The following is a 20,523-nucleotide window of genomic DNA, read 5'->3' on the forward strand; positions in this document are numbered from 1 at the left end:
CTGTCTTCTCCACGACACTCCCCCATTCCCATGCTGTCTTCTCCACGACACTCCCCCAATCCCGTGCTGTCTTCTCCACCACACTCCCCCAACCTGTGTTGTCTTCTCCACCTGCTCCCCCATTCATGTGCTATTTTCTCCACCACAATCCCCCAATCCCATGCTGTCTTCTCCACCTGCTCCCCCAATCCCACGCTGTCTTCTCCACGACACATCTCCCAATCCCATGATGTCTTCTCCACCCACTCCCCCAATCATGTGCTATTTTCTCCACGACACTCCCCCAATACCATGCTGTCTTCTCCACCTGCTCCCCCAATCCCACGCTGTCTTCTCCACGACACATCTCCCAATCCCATGATGTCTTTTCCACCACACTCCCCGAATCATGTGCTGTCTTCTCCACCCACTCCCCCAATCATGTGCTGTCTTCTCCACCCACTCCCCCAATCATGTGCTGTCTTCTCCACCCACTCCCCCAATAATGTGCTGTCTACTCCACCCACTTCCCCAATCATGTGCTGTCTTCTCCACCACACTACCCCAATTATGGGCTGTCTTCTCCACCACACTACCCCAATCACGTGCTGTCTTCTCCACCCACTCCCCCAATCATGTGCTGTCTACCCCACCCACTTCCCCAATCATGTGCTGTCTTCTCCACCACTCTACCCCAATCATGTGCTGTCTTCTCCACCACACTACCACAATCATGTGCTGTCTTCTCCACCCACTCCCCCAATCATGTGCTGTCGACGCCACACACTTCCTCAATCATGTGCTGTCTTCTCCACCCACTCCCCCAATCACTTGCTGTCTTCTCCACCCACTTCCCAATCCTGTGTTGTCTTCTCCACCTGCTCCCCCAATTCCGTGATGGCTTGTCCACCCACTCCCCCAATCCCGTGCTGTCTTCTCCACCACACTCCCCCAATCCTGTGTTGTCTTCTCCACCTGCTCCCCCAATCCCGTGCTGTGTTCTCCACCCACACACCCAATCATGTGCTGTCTTCAACACACTCCCCCAATCCTGTGCTGTCTTCACCCGCTCCCCCAATCCCATGCTGTCTTCACCACACTCCCCCAAGCCTGTGCTGTCTTCACCCGCTCCCCCAATCCCGTGCTGTCTTCACCACACTCCCCCAAGCCTGTGCTGTCTTCTCCACCACACTCCCCCAAGCCTGTGTTGTCTTCTCCACCTGCTCCCCCAATCCCGTGCTGTCTTCTCCACTCGCTACCCCAATCATGTGCTGACTTCTCCACTCGCTACCCCAATCCCGTGCTGACTTCTTCACTCGCTACCCCAATCATGTGCTGACTTCTCCACTCGCTACCCCAATCCCGTGCTGACTTCTTCACTCGCGACCCCAATCATGTTCTGACTTCTGCACTCGCTACCCCAATCATGTGCTGACTTCTCCACACACTTCCCCAATCCCTTGCTGTCTTGTCCACCACACTTCCCCAATCATGTGCTGACTTTTCCACCACACTTCCCCAATCATGTGCTGACTTTTCCACCACACTTCCCCAATCATGTGTTGACTTCTCCACTCGCTCCCCAAATCACGTGCTGACTTCTCCACTCGCTCCCCCAATCATGTGCTGACTTCTCCACTCGCTCCCCCAGTCATGTGCGGACTTCTCCACTCGCTCCCCCAATCATGTGCTGACTTCTGCAATCGCTCCCCCAATCATGTGCTGACTTCTCCAATCGCTCCCCCAATCATGTGCTGACTTCTCCACTCGCTCCCCCAATCATGTGCTGACTTCTCCACTCGCTCCCCCAATCATGTGCTGACTTCTCCACTTGCTCCCCCAATCCCGTGATGGCTTGTCCACCCACTCACCCAATCATGTGCTGTCTTCACCCACTCACCCAATCATGTGCTGTCTTCACCCACTCACCCAATCATGTGCTGTCTTCTCCACCACACTCGCCCAATCATGTGCTGTCTTCTCCACGACACTCCCCCATTCCCATGCTGTCTTCTCCACGACACTCCCCCAATCCCGTGCTGTCTTCTCCACCACACTCCCCCAACCTGTGTTGTCTTCTCCACCTGCTCCCCCATTCATGTGCTATTTTCTCCACCACAATCCCCCAATCCCATGCTGTCTTCTCCACCTGCTCCCCCAATCCCACGCTGTCTTCTCCACGACACATCTCCCAATCCCATGATGTCTTCTCCACCCACTCCCCCAATCATGTGCTATTTTCTCCACGACACTCCCCCAATACCATGCTGTCTTCTCCACCTGCTCCCCCAATCCCACGCTGTCTTCTCCACGACACATCTCCCAATCCCATGATGTCTTTTCCACCACACTCCCCGAATCATGTGCTGTCTTCTCCACCCACTCCCCCAATCATGTGCTGTCTTCTCCACCCACTCCCCCAATCATGTGCTGTCTTCTCCACCCACTCCCCCAATAATGTGCTGTCTACTCCACCCACTTCCCCAATCATGTGCTGTCTTCTCCACCACACTACCCCAATTATGGGCTGTCTTCTCCACCACACTACCCCAATCACGTGCTGTCTTCTCCACCCACTCCCCCAATCATGTGCTGTCTACCCCACCCACTTCCCCAATCATGTGCTGTCTTCTCCACCACTCTACCCCAATCATGTGCTGTCTTCTCCACCACACTACCACAATCATGTGCTGTCTTCTCCACCCACTCCCCCAATCATGTGCTGTCGACGCCACACACTTCCTCAATCATGTGCTGTCTTCTCCACCCACTCCCCCAATCACTTGCTGTCTTCTCCACCCACTTCCCAATCCTGTGTTGTCTTCTCCACCTGCTCCCCCAATTCCGTGATGGCTTGTCCACCCACTCCCCCAATCCCGTGCTGTCTTCTCCACCACACTCCCCCAATCCTGTGTTGTCTTCTCCACCTGCTCCCCCAATCCCGTGCTGTGTTCTCCACCCACACACCCAATCATGTGCTGTCTTCAACACACTCCCCCAATCCTGTGCTGTCTTCACCCGCTCCCCCAATCCCATGCTGTCTTCACCACACTCCCCCAAGCCTGTGCTGTCTTCACCCGCTCCCCCAATCCCGTGCTGTCTTCACCACACTCCCCCAAGCCTGTGCTGTCTTCTCCACCACACTCCCCCAAGCCTGTGTTGTCTTCTCCACCTGCTCCCCCAATCCCGTGCTGTGTTCTCCACCCACACACCCAATCATGTGCTGTTTTCACCACACTCCCCCAATCCTGTGCTGTCTTCACCCGCTCCCCCAATCCCGTGCTGTCTTCACCACTCTCCCCCAATCCTGTGCTGTCTTCTCCACCACACTCCCCCAATCCTGAGCTGTCTTCTCCACCCACTCCCCCAATCATGTGCTATTTTCTCGACCACACTCCCCCATTCCCATGCTGTCTTCTCCACCTGCTCCCCCAATCCCACGCTGTCTTCTCCACTACACATCTCCCAATCCCATGATGTCTTCTCCACCCACTCCCCCAATCATGTGCTATTTTCTCCATGACACTCCCCCAATCCCATGCTGTCTTCTCCACCTGCTCCCCCAATCCCATGATGTCTTCTCCACCACACTCACCCAAACCCATGATGTCTTCTCTACCACACTCCCCCAATCCCATGATGTCTTTTCCACACACACTCCCCCAATCCTCTGCTGTCTTCTCCACCCGCTCCCCCAATGCCGTGCTGTTTTCTCCACCCACTCCCCCAATCGCACGCTGTCTTCTCCACCCGCTCCCCCATTCCCACGCTGCCTTCTCCACCACACTCCCCCAATCCCATGATGTGTTTTTCACGACGCTCCCCCAATCCCGTGCTGTCTTCTTCCCAAATCCCAGCTGTCTTCTCCACCACACTCCCCCAATCCCATGATGTATTTTCCACTGCACTCCCCCAATGCCATGCTGTCTTCTTCCCTTATCCCAGCTGTATTCTGCATCCACTCCCCCAATGCCATGTTGTCTTCTTCCCTAATCCCAGCTGGATTCTCCATCCACTCCCCTAATCCCGTACTGTTTTCTCCACCCCTCCCCCAATCCCATGCATTGTACACCCACCCCACATGCCATGCTGTATTTTCCACTCCCCATCATCCCGTCCCCATTACCCTCTCCCCAACCTGTGATGTCTCTGCTCCCCAAACCCGCACTATCTGGTCGACTGCATCCCTTCCTATTCCCAACCCCCCTCTCGCCTCTGCTCCCACTCCCCATTTTCACCTCTGCTCCCCCCTTTTGCCTCTGCTCCCCCTCTCCCCCTTTTTCCTCCAGTTATATCCACCTGCCAACTACAATAAAATTAAATCACCACGCACAAATGTACACACGGGATTACAACTTACCTGGTGCAGAAACCACCCCAAAGTCCGTGTCCTTCTCATATTTTAACTTTACTTCCCCCGAATTGTTTTCCTTCCAACATCTGAAGGGAATCCATGCATTTTCATATTCCTTCCATGCATCCCTTTCCTCCCTCCCCTATCCCCCCCCCACCCCCAACCCCACTGTGTCTGTGTGCGTGATCATCATGACGTGTCCCCTCTAGGCTTCCCTGGTCTCAACTGAAGTCTTTCTTCCTGTACACGATGGAGAAAGTCATGGACGACTTTTCGGAAAGTTCCCCCGAGTTCCGTGGCCCTCCGAGTCGCAATGTGGAGTATGTTCCGTACGACGAGATGAAGGAACGGCTCCTAAAGATTGTGGATGGCTTCACCAGGTGAGTGCGGTGTGGCCTCTTTGTGACATGACCACACCTGTCCTTTCATACACTGTGTCATGCATGATGTGGTTGTACCTGGCCGTGTATTATTTTCTGGTTTGTTGATTGGTTTGCTCTCTTTCTCTTTTCTCTCTTTCTCTTTTTCTCTCTTTCTCTTGTGCTCTCTGTCTGTCTCTGTCTGTCTGTCTCTCTGTCTGTCTCTCTGTCTGTCTCTGTGTCTGTCTCTGTGTCTGTCTCTGTGTCTGTCTCTGTGTCTGTCTCTGTGTCTGTCTCTGTGTCTGTCTCTCTGTCTGTCTCTCTGTCTGTCTCTCTGTCTGTCTCTCTGTCTGTCTCTCTGTCTGTCTCTCTGTCTCTCTGTCTCTCTCTCTGTCTCACACATGCACACACACCACACCACACCACACATCCTCCTCCTTGTCCTCCTCCTCCTCTTCCTTCTCCTCCTCTTCCTCCTCTTCCTCCTCCTCATCCTTCTCCTCCTCTTCCTCCTTCTCCTCTTCCTCCTTGTCCTCTTCCTCCTTCTCTTCCTCCTTCTCCTCTTCCTCCTTCTCCTTCTCCTTCTCCTCTTCCTCATCCTCATCCTCCTCTTCCTTCTCCTCCTCCTCCTGCTCCTCCTTCTCCTCCTCCTACTTCTCCTCCTTCTCCTCCTCCTTCTTCTCCTCCTCCTCCTCCTCCTCCTCCTCCTCCTCCTTCTCCTCGTCCTCCACCTCCTCCTCCTCCTCCTTCTCCTCCTGCTCTTCCATCTCCTCTTCCTTCTTCTCTTCCTTCTTCTCCTCCTCCTCCTTCTCCTCCTTCTCCTCGTTCTCCTCTTCCTCCTTCTCCTCCTTCTCCTCCTCCTCCTCCTCCTCCTTCCCCTCCCCCCCCATTCCAACAGTGCCCCATTTACGATACAGCGGCTCTGCGAGCTTCTCACTGACCCCAAAAAGCACTACAAGCGGACGGATAAGTTTCTGAGGGGGATAGAGAAGGTAAAGATTTCAACTTTTATTCCATGACCTTTGCTTCGCCGTTGTGAAGGTGAAGGTGAAATTCCTTTCACATCACCCCTTTTTATTTATTTATTACTTGCAAAAACGAAGAATATCCAAGTAAATTGGCCGGTTGTGTTTGTTATTCTGTTCATCTGTTTTTCACTCGGCACGGGTCACAATTCTAAACCGATCGTCACAAAACATCACCAAGTTGTAGAGGTCGTCACAATTAAGAAGCCTATTGACTTTGAGGTGTGCTGTCTTTCTATTGACTGAGGTCAAAGGTCATCTGGAAGTCGAATTTCTAAAATCGCCATTTTTAATCCGATTGACTTGAAAATTGAACAACATTTGTATATTGAGTCAATAAATTTGTAAACCAACTATTATTGAGGTCAAAATGTCAAAGGTCAACTCAAGGTCAAACTTCCAAAATCAGTTTTCATCTGAAAAATCATCAATTTTCATCCGATTGGCTTTAAAATTTAACAGCGTTTGCACATTGAATCATTAAATAGGGAAACCAACAATTTTTGAGGTCAAAGGTCAAGTCAAGGTCAAACTTCTAAAACTATCAATTTTCATCTGAAAAATCATCAATTTTCATCTTCTTAACCTGAACATTAAACTTCAATTACATAGTGCATCACTGAATTGGGAAACCAACTATTTTTGAGGTAAAAAGGTCAAAGGTCAACTCAAGGTCAAACTTCCCAAATCATCAATTTTCATCTTAAAAATACATTTTCATCTCATTGACTTGAAAATTGAACAGCATTTGCACATTGAGTCACTAAATAGGGAAGCCAACTATTTTTGAGGTCAAAAGGTCAAGTCAAGGTCAAACTTCCAAAATCAATTTTCATCTGAAAAATACATTTTCATCTGATTGACTTGAAAATTTAACAGCATTTGCACATTGAATCATTAAATAGGGAAACCAACTTTTTGAGGTCAAAAGGTCAACTCAAGGTCAACCTTCCAAAATCATCATTTTTCATCTGAAAAATCATCACTTTTCTTCCTATTTGACCCGAGCTTTGATCAGGATCGTCATTTTGAATCTTGATGAAACGGACAATAGTTGCTGGATCAATGGCAACATTTTATTTTTTGGGGGTGGGGCGGGGTTGTATTTTGCAAGTATCGTGGTCTGCATTATGTCTTCTTGTTTATTTATTCCTCATTCCCCAGATGATTCATGTTCCATATTTGTTTCAGAACGTTTTGGTTGTGAGCAGCGTCTATCCTTCCTCCGAGTAAGTAACTGTCCATCAACGTTTTACCCTCAATTGTCAGCCCTGATGATGCTTTAAGCCTCTGTGTGAAACGTGAGCATCTTGATTTGACAAAATGATTAAGTTACAAAAAATTTATGACAAATTTACAAAAAAAAAAATTAAGAAAAAAGTGGCTTGATTTCCTCCCAAAAAATAAAACCAATCATTTGATTGGTCAAAACCGGAAATGAACCTGTAGTTTAGCAATACTTTGTCTCTGAATTTGTCCCGAACGCACATGCACAGAGAGGAGATATAATTATTTTACTCTGCCTGCCTGTCTGCTCGTCAAATAAAATTGAAAACCATTCCAAACTGGAAGTTTACTGTTTTTAGGGACGTCATACAGGACACACATAACGGGCACGAATAACGAATGTAACATATCAAATAAGGTGGTGTAAAAGACGCTGCAGTAATGGCGGTAAACTTTCAAACAAATTATTTTTTCCCACAGAACTCTAAAATCTTCATTTTATTTCAATTTAATTATATACTTGGCGGTTAGGGTCTGGTGTTGGCTTAGCGGTTAGGGTCCAGGCTTGGGATCCGAGGATCCTGGGTTCGAATCCCGGTCGATCGCTGAATTAACACCAGGGGGTTGACTCAGCCTGTCATCCTTCCGAGGTCGGCAAATTGAGTACCAGCTTGCTGGGATGAATGATCCCGGTGTGTACCCCGGTTTAGAATAGGTGCAACGTATCCCTGCGCATCGTAAGAGGTGACTAAGGGTTGGCGTCAGGAAGGGCATCCGGCCATAAAAACATAGCCTCAAACAGGGAACCATGATTGTCATGGGGCCCGCAAGGCTAACCCCCGCTCTAGCGGGGAAAATGGCCTTAAAATGATCATTCATATTATATATACTTGCACACAGCTGAACACAAATCACCTTTTTCGCACTTTCAAACCCCTTCCGTTTAGTTGTACTTGCACAAATTAGTACGGCATTTTCCGTCATCTCGACCAATCAAATTTGCCTCAGCAATGGGGAATATCGACACTCAGACAAAGTAGCAGCTTGTTGTTAACGTAGATTGTACTGGGAAATGCAATAAGCATGAGTTTAAAAGACCTTTGCCACGTCCATATTTCCCTTTAAGATTGGGCACAGTCAGGTGTTCTATGAACTCTTGAGTTTATTACCCTCGCCAGAGGAGAGGGTATTGCATTTGATCCATTTGTCTGCTTGCCATTGTCTGACTGTTTGTGAAAAAAATTTTGACAAGCATGTTGATCACTCCGGTATGTGCGTTTTTGTGTGTGTGTTTGTTACTTGCCGGAATAGATTCCGGCAAGTATGCTGGTTGGTTTGTCTGTCCGTCTGTCTGTCTGTTTGTCTGTCTGTGCGCAGTACTACGTCTACATCGTTGCACATAGCATCGCCTTACTTTACACACATTTGCCTTGCCCTGGAATAGACTGTGCCCAATTTTTAACTCTCTAGGCCCAAAGTCAAGCTCAAGGTCACCCAAAACGTGAAAATCGTTTTTTGCTAACTCGCAACGGTACCCGCCATCACGGTCATCTCTCCAACTCACAATCCCACGAGATATGCGGAAAGGACGACCAAAAACCAATTATCTTCTTTTTGATTCGTATATAAACATCATTAAAAGTAAATAATGACCTCTGCCAAAGTTCAAACGACGTGGGTTTAATCTCGACATGAGAGAATTCCACATAGCTATTTGGGCGGTGTATAAGCTAACAGATCGCTGTCTCCATCGATCTTGCCAATGCCGTAACGCCTATCGGCTCAAAATCCTTTTAACTGTTGACTTGGTAGTTTTTACAATGAAGGAAACACGTATCGGGAGTACATACGACATAGTGATTGTGAATGTGACAGCTCTGAGGTGTCTTTCGCTTCGCATTGCAGTGACAGCGAGCACCAACATGGTGGCTGTAAGATTAAAATCTGGCTTCAAGCCCCCTCACCACCCGTTTATATAAATCGTTTAAATAATCATTTGCGCCTCCCAATTGAAGCCCCGCCCTTCTGGCGGGTAATGTTGCTAGTAGTATATAATGGCGATACAACAATTTTTACCACTTTGCTTTGAAGAACGGAATGAAGGGGGAGGAGCGTGTTAATATGTGTGGTTGAAGGCTTTGGGTGGTGTATGTTGTAAGTATGTTGGTTGGTTGATTTGCTTGTTTGTTTGTCTGTCTGTTTGTCTGGTTGTGCGCAGTACTTCGTCTGCGTCGTTGCCCATAGCATCGCCATACTTTACACACATATTTGCCTTGCCCTGGAATAGACTGTGCCTTGATTTGAATACTTACCTTGATTGATTACAACAGCAATTAATATAAACGTATTATAATTAGAAACTCGCTGCGGGGTTTGCCTCGTCACTGCGCCCTCTAGCGGCAAAAATATATCAAAATGGCGTGGGTGAGCTGAACTGTCAATAAATTTAATGATTTTTGTCCGATATTGTTGAAATACTGCTTGTGATGCCTCACAGGGGAAGAATAAGTACATTCACAGGGGAAGAATAAGAATAAGTACATAAGATAAAAAAGTACATTCCGGCAATTCCTCGGTCTCTGACCGATTTTTCATTTGTGTGTGTGTGTGTGTGTGTGTGTGTGTGTGTGTGTGTGTGTGTGTGTGTGTGTGTGTGTGTGTGTGTGTGTGTGTGTGTGTGTGTGTTTGTTTGTGTGTGTTTTTGTCTGTCCGCTCACTTATACTTGCCTACAGGTCACCATTTTAAACCGATCTTCACGAAACTTCACCAAATGGTAGAGTTCGTGGTCCGACAAAATCCTATTTATTTTTGAGGTCAAAAGCTCAACATCGGCCAAAGGTCAACCACTTTTTTCAAATTTCTAAAATTCTCAATTTTCATCCGATTGACTTGAAATCTGAATGGGATTTTTATGTCAGCGAACTGAATTCAACCACCAACTATTTTTGAGGTCAAAAGGATGCTCTACTGAGTGCCATTCTAATTTGTTCTGTTTAGCCAAGTGTCGCTCTGTGAGTGATTTTTCATTTGTCTGTTTGTTTGTCTGCACAGAATAAATCTATTTTTTTCTGCAACCGTTGGTCCGATTGACAGAAAAATTTCACCATCGGTGCACCTCCACCTGTAGAATTTTTTTAACGATAATTATGACGCCATGGGTCACGTGGTATGGGTGCCATCCTGGAAAAACTGAAAACTTTGCACCTCTATATCTCAGAAAGCGCTGCATTGAAAAAAATGAGACATGGCTCATTGTAAAGAACTCTCCATGGGGAATAAAATGTTGATGATGTCATAGGTGCCTCCATTATGACGTCATAATTGACAAGTACAAAACTTCATCCAATCAAGATGAGATTTCGAGTGTCATCTAGGGATAGATTCGTGGAGGAAAAAATTAAAATGATGACGTCATCGGTCACGTGGTTCAGCTGCCATATTTGCTTTAACACAAAAGCTTTAATAAACTACTAAAAACGCATCCTGGCAAGGTTCTGCAATCTGATTGCTCTTTCTTGTTTACTCCTGTATTAAGCTGTGACCATTTCTCGATGCCTCCGTTGTAACCTGATCCTTGATTTGATTCGTGTTTTGCAGCAAGTTCAGTTTCTCAGCGAACACCCTGAGCAGAGTGAATGGCATTTTACCCTCAGCTTCGTGCACTGCCTTCCAGGACAGGTGCGTCGGTGACGACGGGCATTTCATTCTTGCACACACTGTTTTTGGGAACATATTTACGGATGCATCTTTCGCATCGGCCTAGTGCTTGTCAGTTTATATTTCATTCATTCAATTCGTTCTTGCATCCTGGGTTTGTGGTGGCCAGCTCCGAGGTTCTCCACCCTGGTCGTCTTCCATGAGCCGTACATCCCCATAGCATGCACATAATCTTGTAAGCCCCGACATGGAGCGTTTTAATTCCTTTCAAAGTTGGTGCAGACCGATGGTCACTTATTCCAATGTCTCTGAGAATATCGGGTAAAATATAATCTGGTTCAGCAGAACAGCCATCCTGAAACTTTTTGATGGCAGGCCTTTCATAATCCGTTTGTGGTTGATAATAACACTTCCTCTTCCTCTTGCAGATCGAATGTGAACGGGCCTGGTACTCCTCGGCCATTGAATAGATCGCGATCTGCTTCTGGCGCCTTATCCACCAACGGTTTTGAGGTTTCGGGACGACCGGCTGACGCAGACCCTAGCCGCGCCCACAGGTGCAGTCCCTCCCTCCCTCTCTCTCTCTGTCAGTTTTATTTATACACTGAAATGAGAGAGTTGAGAATTACCAACTAGAAAGATTTCCTTGAACTATGTTGCTTGTTGTGGCCAACAGTTGATTTCGATGCTTGGTACGAGTTGAGATTAGTATTTTGGTGGAAGAGCGTTAGCCTGCAGATGTTCTGGTGTGGGAGTGGTAGGCTTCCACACCTATACCTTAAAAGCGTAAATTTTTTGATGTCCCAAAACGAAAACGAATTGAGTCGTTGATTGTTGAATCGGCGCTATGAGTGGAGGGTCACAAGGGCCATGTTGTGTTACAGCCCCCCCTTGCTGGCGGCCAGCCCCACGAGCGAAAGCGGTCCCTTGAAAACCAAACTGCTGCTTTGCGACATGCAAGAGGATGAGGATGCCCCTCAGGCCAAACGGCTCCGGTTCAACGAGGATGACGAGGAAACCGGCAGCTCCTCCTCGGGTGTCGAGGGAGGAAAACCTGCTGAGTCAGGGGCATGCTCGAGCGAGGCCCTTGTGACGCCATCAGGCGAGGAGATCGGCTCCCGTTCAGAAAGCCACAGGGATTCCTCCGTTGTCGTACCAAAGTCGTTTCTACAATCGGAGTGTTCGGAAGGGAGAGAGGTGGCGCAGATTAACTTGGAAGGTAATTTTGCCGACCTACCGTATTCGGCATCGATATATTTCGGCAACTCGGACACTACTGTGAGTTTGAGGCAAGCAGGGAATTAAATTTTCTGTGAAGGAACACTTTGCTCATCCTTGCACATGTGATGACCATCTCCATGTTGTCGTGAACGTTTGTTTTGTCGAAGGAGCTAATGGCATTCTGGTGTCTCCCTTTCTCAGCAGCAGTTTCAGGCACGCAACACCTTGAGCCCAATTCCACGGAGGGCTCTTCTGATACCGGCCGACTTCCAGAAACACCGTGTAAGGATTCCCCCAAAATGGACCATTCCGGGACGAACATGAGTGTCGCCCCGCCTGGTAACGCTCCTCTGGAGAGCTCCGACGTAATCAGCAGCAGCGGAGGGACGGCCGACTCTACAGTCAGCAGTTCCACAGCGGTCGACTTGGTAGAAGTCTCGACAACTTTAACTCCTGTGTCGTCTTCTGCTCGGGAACCTAAGGGGCGACCAGGAGATGAAGAGGAAGATGACGAGGGTGAACAGGATGAAGAAGAGAGGGATGAACAGCCAATGGAACATGACTGAGTGGTTGTTCTGCATTCCATTTTAGAAGCTCTAAAGATTATTATTGTTATTATCCCGCCCGCCCCCCCCCCCCCCACTTTTTGGGCGGGGGTGGGGGGGCTGGAGCGAGCTTAAAAATATGCCAGTTTACTGGATTCTCTTCTCTTTTTTTTTTATTATCTTAAAAATATTTCTGAGCGTCGCTCTGAAGATTTTCAAAGGTCTGTATAGTAAAACGTAGCGTTATCATTCTCGGTCTGGATTTGGAGCGCTTTCTAATAGGGCGGCTGTAATTGGTGATGATGGGTTTAACTATTCCCACCATTACTTCCTGTTACTGATTGTGCATGTCACAGCATTTGGCGTCCGAGCTGTTGAGGCGAGTTCCTTGAAGTTTAATTTGTCAAGGATAAAAATCTAAACTCTTATTATAGTCCCGTTTGACCAACCACTTCCTCCTGTTTATGAGGGTTTTGGAGATGGGTGGAATAGGGATTTATGACTCCAGGCATCTCCCCCACCACAGCCAATCAAATCGTTCCCAAAATGGCAGACGTTTGAACTTTGAACTATAAATGGCCAACCAGCCTTTTGGCTTCGTGGGTCCGGTTGTGCAATCTAGTGAGAGAGGCCGATGGCGGAATGTCTGCATACAACACCGCTGCCATTTTGTGGTTCCTGCCACTGGTGTGGAACAAAACTGCTCGTTTTCACTTGGAATGGCACCATATCATTGGCCATTGTTCTATCATTGGCCATTGTTCTATCATTGGCCATTGTTCTATCATTGGCCATTGTTCTCCTTGTCCGTTCTATTGTTGTTGATTGTTTTCTCTTTTTTTTCTTTTTTTTATCATTGGTATTGTTCAAGATGCAAGCCTGTCTAGTGCTCCTAATTTCAGATTTTTTGCACAGGCCGTTGCCATTAAAGACCGATCTACCAAACACTCTGGTTTCTCCCCCTCCGGCAGTGACTTTATGTTTGAGTGACGACCGATGATCGATCGTGCCGTTACTGTTACTTGGTGTTTGAAATTTGAGTCTCCGTACTTGTGGACGTGTATGTATTTTGACTCGCTCGGCCACTCATGAATGTTTTTGTTTTTGTTTCCAAAAATGTAGGCTCATGGTCGAGCCGCTTCGCTCGACCACAAGTTGTGTTCGCCACTCGGTTATAAACGCAGGATTTTGTTTCTTCTTCATATGTCTGATCATTACCCTGTAAGTCCTGCTCGTTTACTTTATTTTCTTGTTAAATAATTCCAAATGGTGTTGGCTTGTGCCCTCCACTCTCACCCCAACTCAAACTCGCTCGTTTGCAGTTTGCAAATTGTTGGAATTTTGAATTTGGATTTTTGGAAATTTGGAATTTTGCAGGAAGCAGTTGTCACGACTTCGGTCTCAAAAGCCATTTTCAGTCTCATTCTCTCTTCACCGTACCATTCGAGCACAAGATGACAATTGGTGCTAACAGAACTGACTGAGCTGTTTGATTCATAATTAGAGGGTAGGGTTTTGATTTCAATGTTCGAGTACTTTCTTCATCATCACTTTGATGCTTTAAAATGGCTTCAGCTAGTCCAATGTAGACTTGTTTCTTTTGTAGTGCGTACCATTGTGTGTAATGTTAATTTCTTTTTGGAATTGACCTGTGTACAAAAGTTTTTGTGTATATCAAACTCTTTCGCTTTCAATACATTTGCATATAAAACAATAAATGTGAATGTTTTGCTTCCAAATGGACATACCGTATATGGTGTAAACAGCACATAGAAGTGATTGTAATCTTTAAAATGGATTGAGGTTCTCACGAGGGAGCTTATTTAAAATCACATGTATGATAAACGAGGAGCCTGCTATCGATTCACTGAAGGACCAATTGTAAGGAGGGGGGGGGGGGGGGGGGGAGAAGATGATGAGGACAAATTTACCAGCGCCGAGAGTATTTTATTTAACCTCAGCATTTCCCAGGTAAAATGAGGAATTTTTGTAATGCCCTCTACAACCACCACTAAGTGGTGCTGCACGATACACATTTACATTGAGAGTTTACTCGCACACCTGTGTGAGGTCACAGCCATATATATATATATATTGCGGTTTTGAGTTTGTACAATAAAAGTTAATAAAAGGGGGAGGGGGGAAAGGGAGGGGCATGGGGGGAAAGGGAGGGGCATGGGGGAAGGGGTAGGGTGGAAAGGAAGGGGTACGGGGGAAAGGGAGGGGCATGGGGGAGGGGGAGGGGAAAGGGGAGGGGGGAAGGGGAGAGGGTAGGGTGGAGGGGGAGGGGGGAAGGGGAGAGGGTAGGGTGGAGGGGGAAGGGTAGGGGGAGGGGGGAAGGGGAGAGGGTAGGGTGGAGGGGGAAGGGTAGGGGGAGGGGGGAAGGGGAGAGGGTAGGGTGGAGGGGGAGGGGGCGGGGGGAAGGGTAGGGGGAGGGGAGCCGGAGGGAAGGGTAGGGGGAAGGGTAGGGGGAAGGGTAGGGGGAGGGGGAAGGGGTAGGGTGGAAAGGAAGGGGTAGGGGGGAAAGGGAGGGGCATGGGGGAGGGGAAGGGGGGAGAGGGTAGGGTGGAGGGGGAAGGGTAGGGGGAGGGGGGAAGGGTAGGGGGAGGGGGGAAGGGGAGAGGGTAGGGTGGAGGGGGAAGGGTAGGGGGAGGGGGGAAGGGTAGGGGGAGGGGAGCCGGGGGGAGGGGGAGGGGAGGGGGAGGAGGGGGGGAGCCGGAGGGAGGGGGAGGAGGGGAGGGATATAGATGGTTACTGGCAATTGATCACATCCACAAATGAAGTAATCCACACAATTTATGTACTTTACATAACGTTAATAGGAATACATGGCCGTGTAGATGGGAAATACAGTTTGTTTGAAATAAATCACAAATATCAGATGAAAGTGAAAAAAAACCTATGTGGTGTGAATGGCAATGTTCCTCGCTGAAATGTGAAAAAACTGAATTACGTGCGAACGCATAACTGTGACATTATGGCGGCAAGGTTGGGACATCACGTGATCGCTCTGAGCGAATCAGCGCGCTGCTCTGCCACCGGCTGAGATTCCGTGTATAATGTTCCTCACTGAAATGCGCTGAGGTAAATATGAATAAAAAATTCGATATATTTTCACTTTTACGTTTTGGCTAACTCGCTCGCGAACCTGACGAAGATCCTGAGCAAGGATCACTACGTTATGCTAACGCTACGTTAGCTACGCTACGTTATGCTACGTTCACTACATTATGGCTAAAAATATGGATCTAAAGATGAAAGAAAAAAAAACCTATGTGGTGTGAATGGCAATGTTCCTCGCTGAAATGTGAAAAAACTTAATTACGTGCGAACGCATAACTGTGAGATTATGGCGGCAAAGTTGGAACATCACGTGATCGCTCTGAGCGAATCAGCGCGCTGCTCTGCCACCAGCTGAGATTCCATGTATAATGTTCCTCGCTGAAATGCGCTGAGGTAAATATGAATAAAAAATTCGATATATTTTCACTTTTACGTTTTGGCTAACTCGCTCGCGAACCTGACGAAGATCCTGAGCAAGGATCGCTACGTTATGCTAACGCTACATTAGCTACGCTACGTTACGCTACGTTCGCTACATTATGGCTAAAAATATGGATCTAAAGATGAAAGAAAAAAAAACCTATGTGGTGTGAATGGCAATGTTCCTCGCTGAAATGTGAAAAAACTGAATTAAGTGCGAACGCATAACTGAGATTATGGCAGCAAAGTTGGAACATCACGTGATCGCTCTGAGCGAATCAGTGCGCTGCTCTGCCACCAGCTGAGATTCCGTGTATAATATTCCTCGCTGAAATGCGTTGAGGTAAAAATATGGTAAAAAAATATTATGAATTTTTTTTTTTTAGGTCGGCCATGTTCTTCACAGGCTCAATGGCCATGTCTATGCCAAATATCAAGCACGTGAGCCTCTCCGTTTAGGAGTCTATCGGTAACATTACACACACACACACACACACACACACACACACACACACACACACACACACACACACACACACAAACTGTGTTTTATATATATATATAGATATATATATAAAATAAATGCATTATTATTATTATTATTATATATATTGTTGTGGATCTGTCGCCGGCCTTCTCCCCTTATCAAGGGGGGATTAATCCCCTTGTCTTTACTGACCTGGCGCGACCCGAGACCTATTACGTCCCTTCCGGATAGCGCTAAATCGGGTTTCAGGACCAAATTCGCTGTTACCTAAGTACTAGCGCTGCCCTGGAAGCGAGGAAATAAGCCTCACACGAACCACGTGTGATGGTGATACGCCGAGCGGTTTGCGTACACGTGATCCGCGCTATTATTAGTTACTATACCCGATTGGAGCGATCTTATTCGTACCACGCTTAGTCAATGGAGAAATTCCACATGCAATCGAATTGGAAGAATTGGGTTAGGGTGTTAGGTTAGGTTAGGTTAAGGGTGTTAGGTTAGGGTTAGGGTGTTAGGTTAGGTTAGGGTGTTAGGTTAGGTTAAGGAAGAACAGATATGTTTAATTATGATTGCACGTATTTACAGCTCAGGACGAAGAGACACAGGGAAATCCTTAAACAGTCTTACTCTTAATACCCCAGGACAAACGGGCCCGTCTCACAGACACACTCATACGGGGATTGCTGATGGGCAGGATGATGTTCACCAGCGCTGCGGTAGTCGTACAGGATCGGCTCCGTCTCACTCTCCACTGTCCCCGGCACGTCCCATGAAGATGAAGGGAGACGAAGGCAGGACCGCGTATCGTGTCGCTCGAACAAAGCGGGTAATCTCGGGGCGAACGGTAGAGGGCGGACTCTGCGCGGCTGGCGGTTACTCAGCCGCGTTCACTCGCTTTGGCCGAACCGCGTGAGTTAACAATGCCCTGTCTGCACCCACGTATTCCACGTAACAAGGTTCATTCAGCGCGGGTGATTCCCGTCAAGCGCGTCTCCTTCCTCTGTACTCAAAAGTCACTTCAGTGCACCTCTCTCATAACCCTGGTACTGCAACTGACGAGCACCTCTCCCTTCTCATAACTGAGGTGGGGGCCTCGCACAAAGGGTTTTATTGCCACGCCCTTAGAACCCTCTGGAACTCACCAGACGCTCTTTACCACGCCCTCTCACGCCATGCCGCTCGAGCTCTGATTGGCTGGTTCGTTTTTACCGTCCCCACTGCTGCCGAGCTCAACCCTCCTTCACCTTTCGAGGCCCTGCCTCGTGTTAACTTGACTAGTGGACAGCCAAATTGGGCGCGGGATGGATTGCGCCCATAGAGGTAGAATGGAGGTTGGAGCAAAATGATTGGGGGCCTGTTCTCCTGTCTTTACACAACGCAGGTACTAAGAGAGGAAATGGCCTATTCTTACACATACTAAGAAGACATAACTATACTACAAATGGGCCTATATGTTGCTTGTGTGACTAACTATGGGGGGCAAACCTTTAACCTTTAATGACTTCAATGTGCCAATCTCAAAACCGCAGCACTGCCCCCCTCCCTAGTCAGACTCGTCCCCGAGTCGAACCCACACAGGTGTGAACGACCGGTTTTGAGAAAGACTTGGGACTAGTTTTTAATTACATGTGACACTTAGATGTGGTTCCCCTCTAACATTTAATCTAACCCTGTGTATGCGACAGTTTTACAACACTAAATATCTCCCACCTCCTGCGTTGTGTAACTAACTCTAACGGACTCACACCCAAAGCTAACCGAATTGCAGAATTATTTTGAAACTAAACATAAAGCCAGTGGGTGGCATCTTATTTACAATAACAAACCCTAATTATTTACATTCCTATAACCCAGGACCTGTTCTTTTTGTGGAAAGAAGGTTGGAGGGGAGAAAAAGCATAGCATTGCACCAATACACAAAACAAATTTCAATGCAGAGTTCACCATTTGCTGCTGGGCTGCTGCATCTTGCGTCTTCTTGCTTCGTCTTCGGTGTGCCATAAAAACTTACAAGTCTTCTTACCTGGCACACCAGAATAAAATGTACAGAAACCGTGTTCGTTCTTATTGCCAGCAGGGCCAATCTTATGGTCCACCTGCGTGACATTGACGCCACTTAAAACCATTGGTCCGAATATGCAAGGTAAGTTTGCAGCAAATGCCGCATAGCAGAAATGCAAGGCCACAGAACGTGTGGTCCATAATGTATTGTGATGTGCAAATGCTGTACACATGCAGCAGAGTTACAATAAAGAGTACGGCAGCAGAGTGCCGCGCAGTTCATCTGCGTTCGTAATAATAATATAGTAAAAATAACCACTGAAGGAGCTGTGCTCCAACGCGAGTCGAAAGGATTGACGCGACCAAAGACGGAAATTCGTCCGAGTTGCTTTATTGCACGTATCAAACTCGGGTACTCTGAAAAGACCGTTTATCGGGCAGCAATATATATACACATCATGCCGGAGCGTTTGCCCGGGAAAGGCGAGAGCAGGCGTGCCCGGGCGTCCTGGGCGAGCCCTGGAAAGGCGAGAGCGGGCATGCCCGGGCGTCCTAGGTGAGCCCTGGAAAGGCGAGAGCGGGCATGCCCGGGCGTCCTAGGCGAGGCTGGGCGTGCCCGGGCGTCCTGGGCGAGTCCTGGAAAGGCGAGAGCGGGCATGCCCGGGTGTCCTGGGCGAGCCCTGTAACGGCGAGTCTGGGCATGCCCGGGAAAAACGAGACCGGGCGTGCCCGGGCGGCTCGGGCGAGCCTGGGAACGGCGAGTCCGGGCGTGCCCGGGAGAGGCGCGTCTGGGCCTGTCCGGGCGGCCTGGACGAGCCCGGCATGGTGATCGCTCCCTGGCCGCGTCCTCGGTAGGTGCAAGGCGATTGTGTATACCCAGCGGTAACCGCTACACACGCCCCTCCAGAATCGACTTGCACCGGCAGGGTCAATTTAAGGGGGGTACTGATGACCCGGCCAAAGCGACCCCTGGAGGGTCGTGGGGGGGGGGGGGGGTCCGGTGTGGTGGCGGGTGGTCGAGCGGGGGGAACTGTGGACGGGGGGCGGCCTCGCCGCGGAGGAAGGGCCAATCGTGGTGGTTGGTCGACGTCCACGTGCGCCGGCTTGAGGCGGTCCACCGAAATCAAGTCCGACCTGCCGCCGATGTCGATGACGAACGACTTGTCGTCCCGTCGCAGGACCCAGAAGGGCCCGTCGTACGGCGGCCGGAGTGGCCCCCGGTGTGCGTCATGACGTCATGACGTCATGTGTGCGTCATGACGCACAAAAACGTACTCCGCTGTGTGAAGCGCTGGGGGGACGTAGGACTGGGGGCCACCGTGGCGGGACGTTGGCACGGGGGCAAACCGCCGGGCGGCCTCCTGGAGGTCCGAGCGCTGGCGAGCTGCGGACCAGGGACTGGTAGCGTCGGGCACAAACTCGCCCGGGACGCGGAGCGGCTGGCCGTAGACGAGCTCGGCGGTGGACGCCTGGAGGTCCTCCTTGGGGGCCGTGCGGAGGCCCAAAAGGACCCACGGCAGCCGGTCGGCCCAACCGTCGTCCTGGAGGCCGGCCATGAGCGCGGCCTTCATGGAGCGGTGAAAACGCTCGCACAACCCATTGGCTTGGGGGTGGTAGGCCGTGGTATGGTGGAGCTGGACTCCCAGGTTGCGGGCGACTGCGCCCCACAGCTCGGAGGTGAACTGCGGACCGCGGTCCAAAGAGATGTCCGCCGGTGCGACGAAACGGGTGACCCAGGTGGCGATGAAAGCCTGTGCCACGTCGGCGGTGGTGGTGGAAATGAGGGGAACGGCCTCCGGCCACCTGGTGGTCCTGTCCACCATGGTGAGCATGTGTGTGAAACCCTGCGATGGGGAAGGGGGCCCACCAGGTCCACGTTGACGTGGTCGAAACGCCGTTCGGGCACGGTGAAAGGTGCCAGCGGGGCCTGGGTGTGGCGGTGGACCTTGGCCCGCTGGCAGGCCGTGCAGGCGTTGGCCCAATCGTGGACGTCCCGTCGAAGGCCGTGCCAGACGAAACGCGCCGACACCAGCTTCTGGGAAGCCTTCCGGCCCGGGTGGGAAAGGCCGTGGATGGAGGCGAAAATGCGGCGCTGCCAGGTAACGGGCACGATGGGGGCGAGGCTGGCCTTGGGAGACGTAGCAGAGCGAACGCCGGCCTGGTCGTTTCCCGACTTGCCGAAAG

At 49.4% G+C, this 20,523-nt stretch overlaps 1 protein-coding gene across 4 annotated transcripts in view; it reads left to right on the plus strand.

Annotated features, from left to right (window-relative positions):
• The window catches only part of PPP4R2 (protein phosphatase 4 regulatory subunit 2), a 44,691-nt gene extending 30,584 nt beyond the window's left edge, over positions 1–14,107 (plus strand). For 2 of the 4 annotated variants that reach the window (XM_078770464.1, XM_068103276.2), the window contains exons 3-9: positions 4,543–4,713; positions 5,591–5,684; positions 6,909–6,946; positions 10,543–10,623; positions 11,031–11,159; positions 11,487–11,821; positions 12,028–14,107. In XM_078770464.1, coding sequence (XP_078626590.1) covers positions 4,543–4,713; positions 5,591–5,684; positions 6,909–6,946; positions 10,543–10,623; positions 11,031–11,159; positions 11,487–11,821; positions 12,028–12,389 — 1,210 coding nt within the window. In that variant the 3' untranslated portion in view covers positions 12,390–14,107. Of the gene's footprint in view, positions 1–4,542; positions 4,714–5,590; positions 5,685–6,908; positions 6,947–10,542; positions 10,624–11,030; positions 11,160–11,486; positions 11,822–12,024 lie in introns of all 4 variants that reach the window. The other 2 variants (XM_068103286.2, XM_068103266.2) reach the window with 1 other exon arrangement.
• The last annotated feature ends 6,416 nt before the right edge of the window (positions 14,108–20,523 follow it).

This window comes from Myxine glutinosa, chromosome 1, assembly GCF_964187855.1.
Source record: "Myxine glutinosa chromosome 1, kmMyxGlut1.1, whole genome shotgun sequence".
In the NCBI taxonomy this organism is placed as follows: Eukaryota; Metazoa; Chordata; class Myxini; order Myxiniformes; family Myxinidae; genus Myxine; species Myxine glutinosa.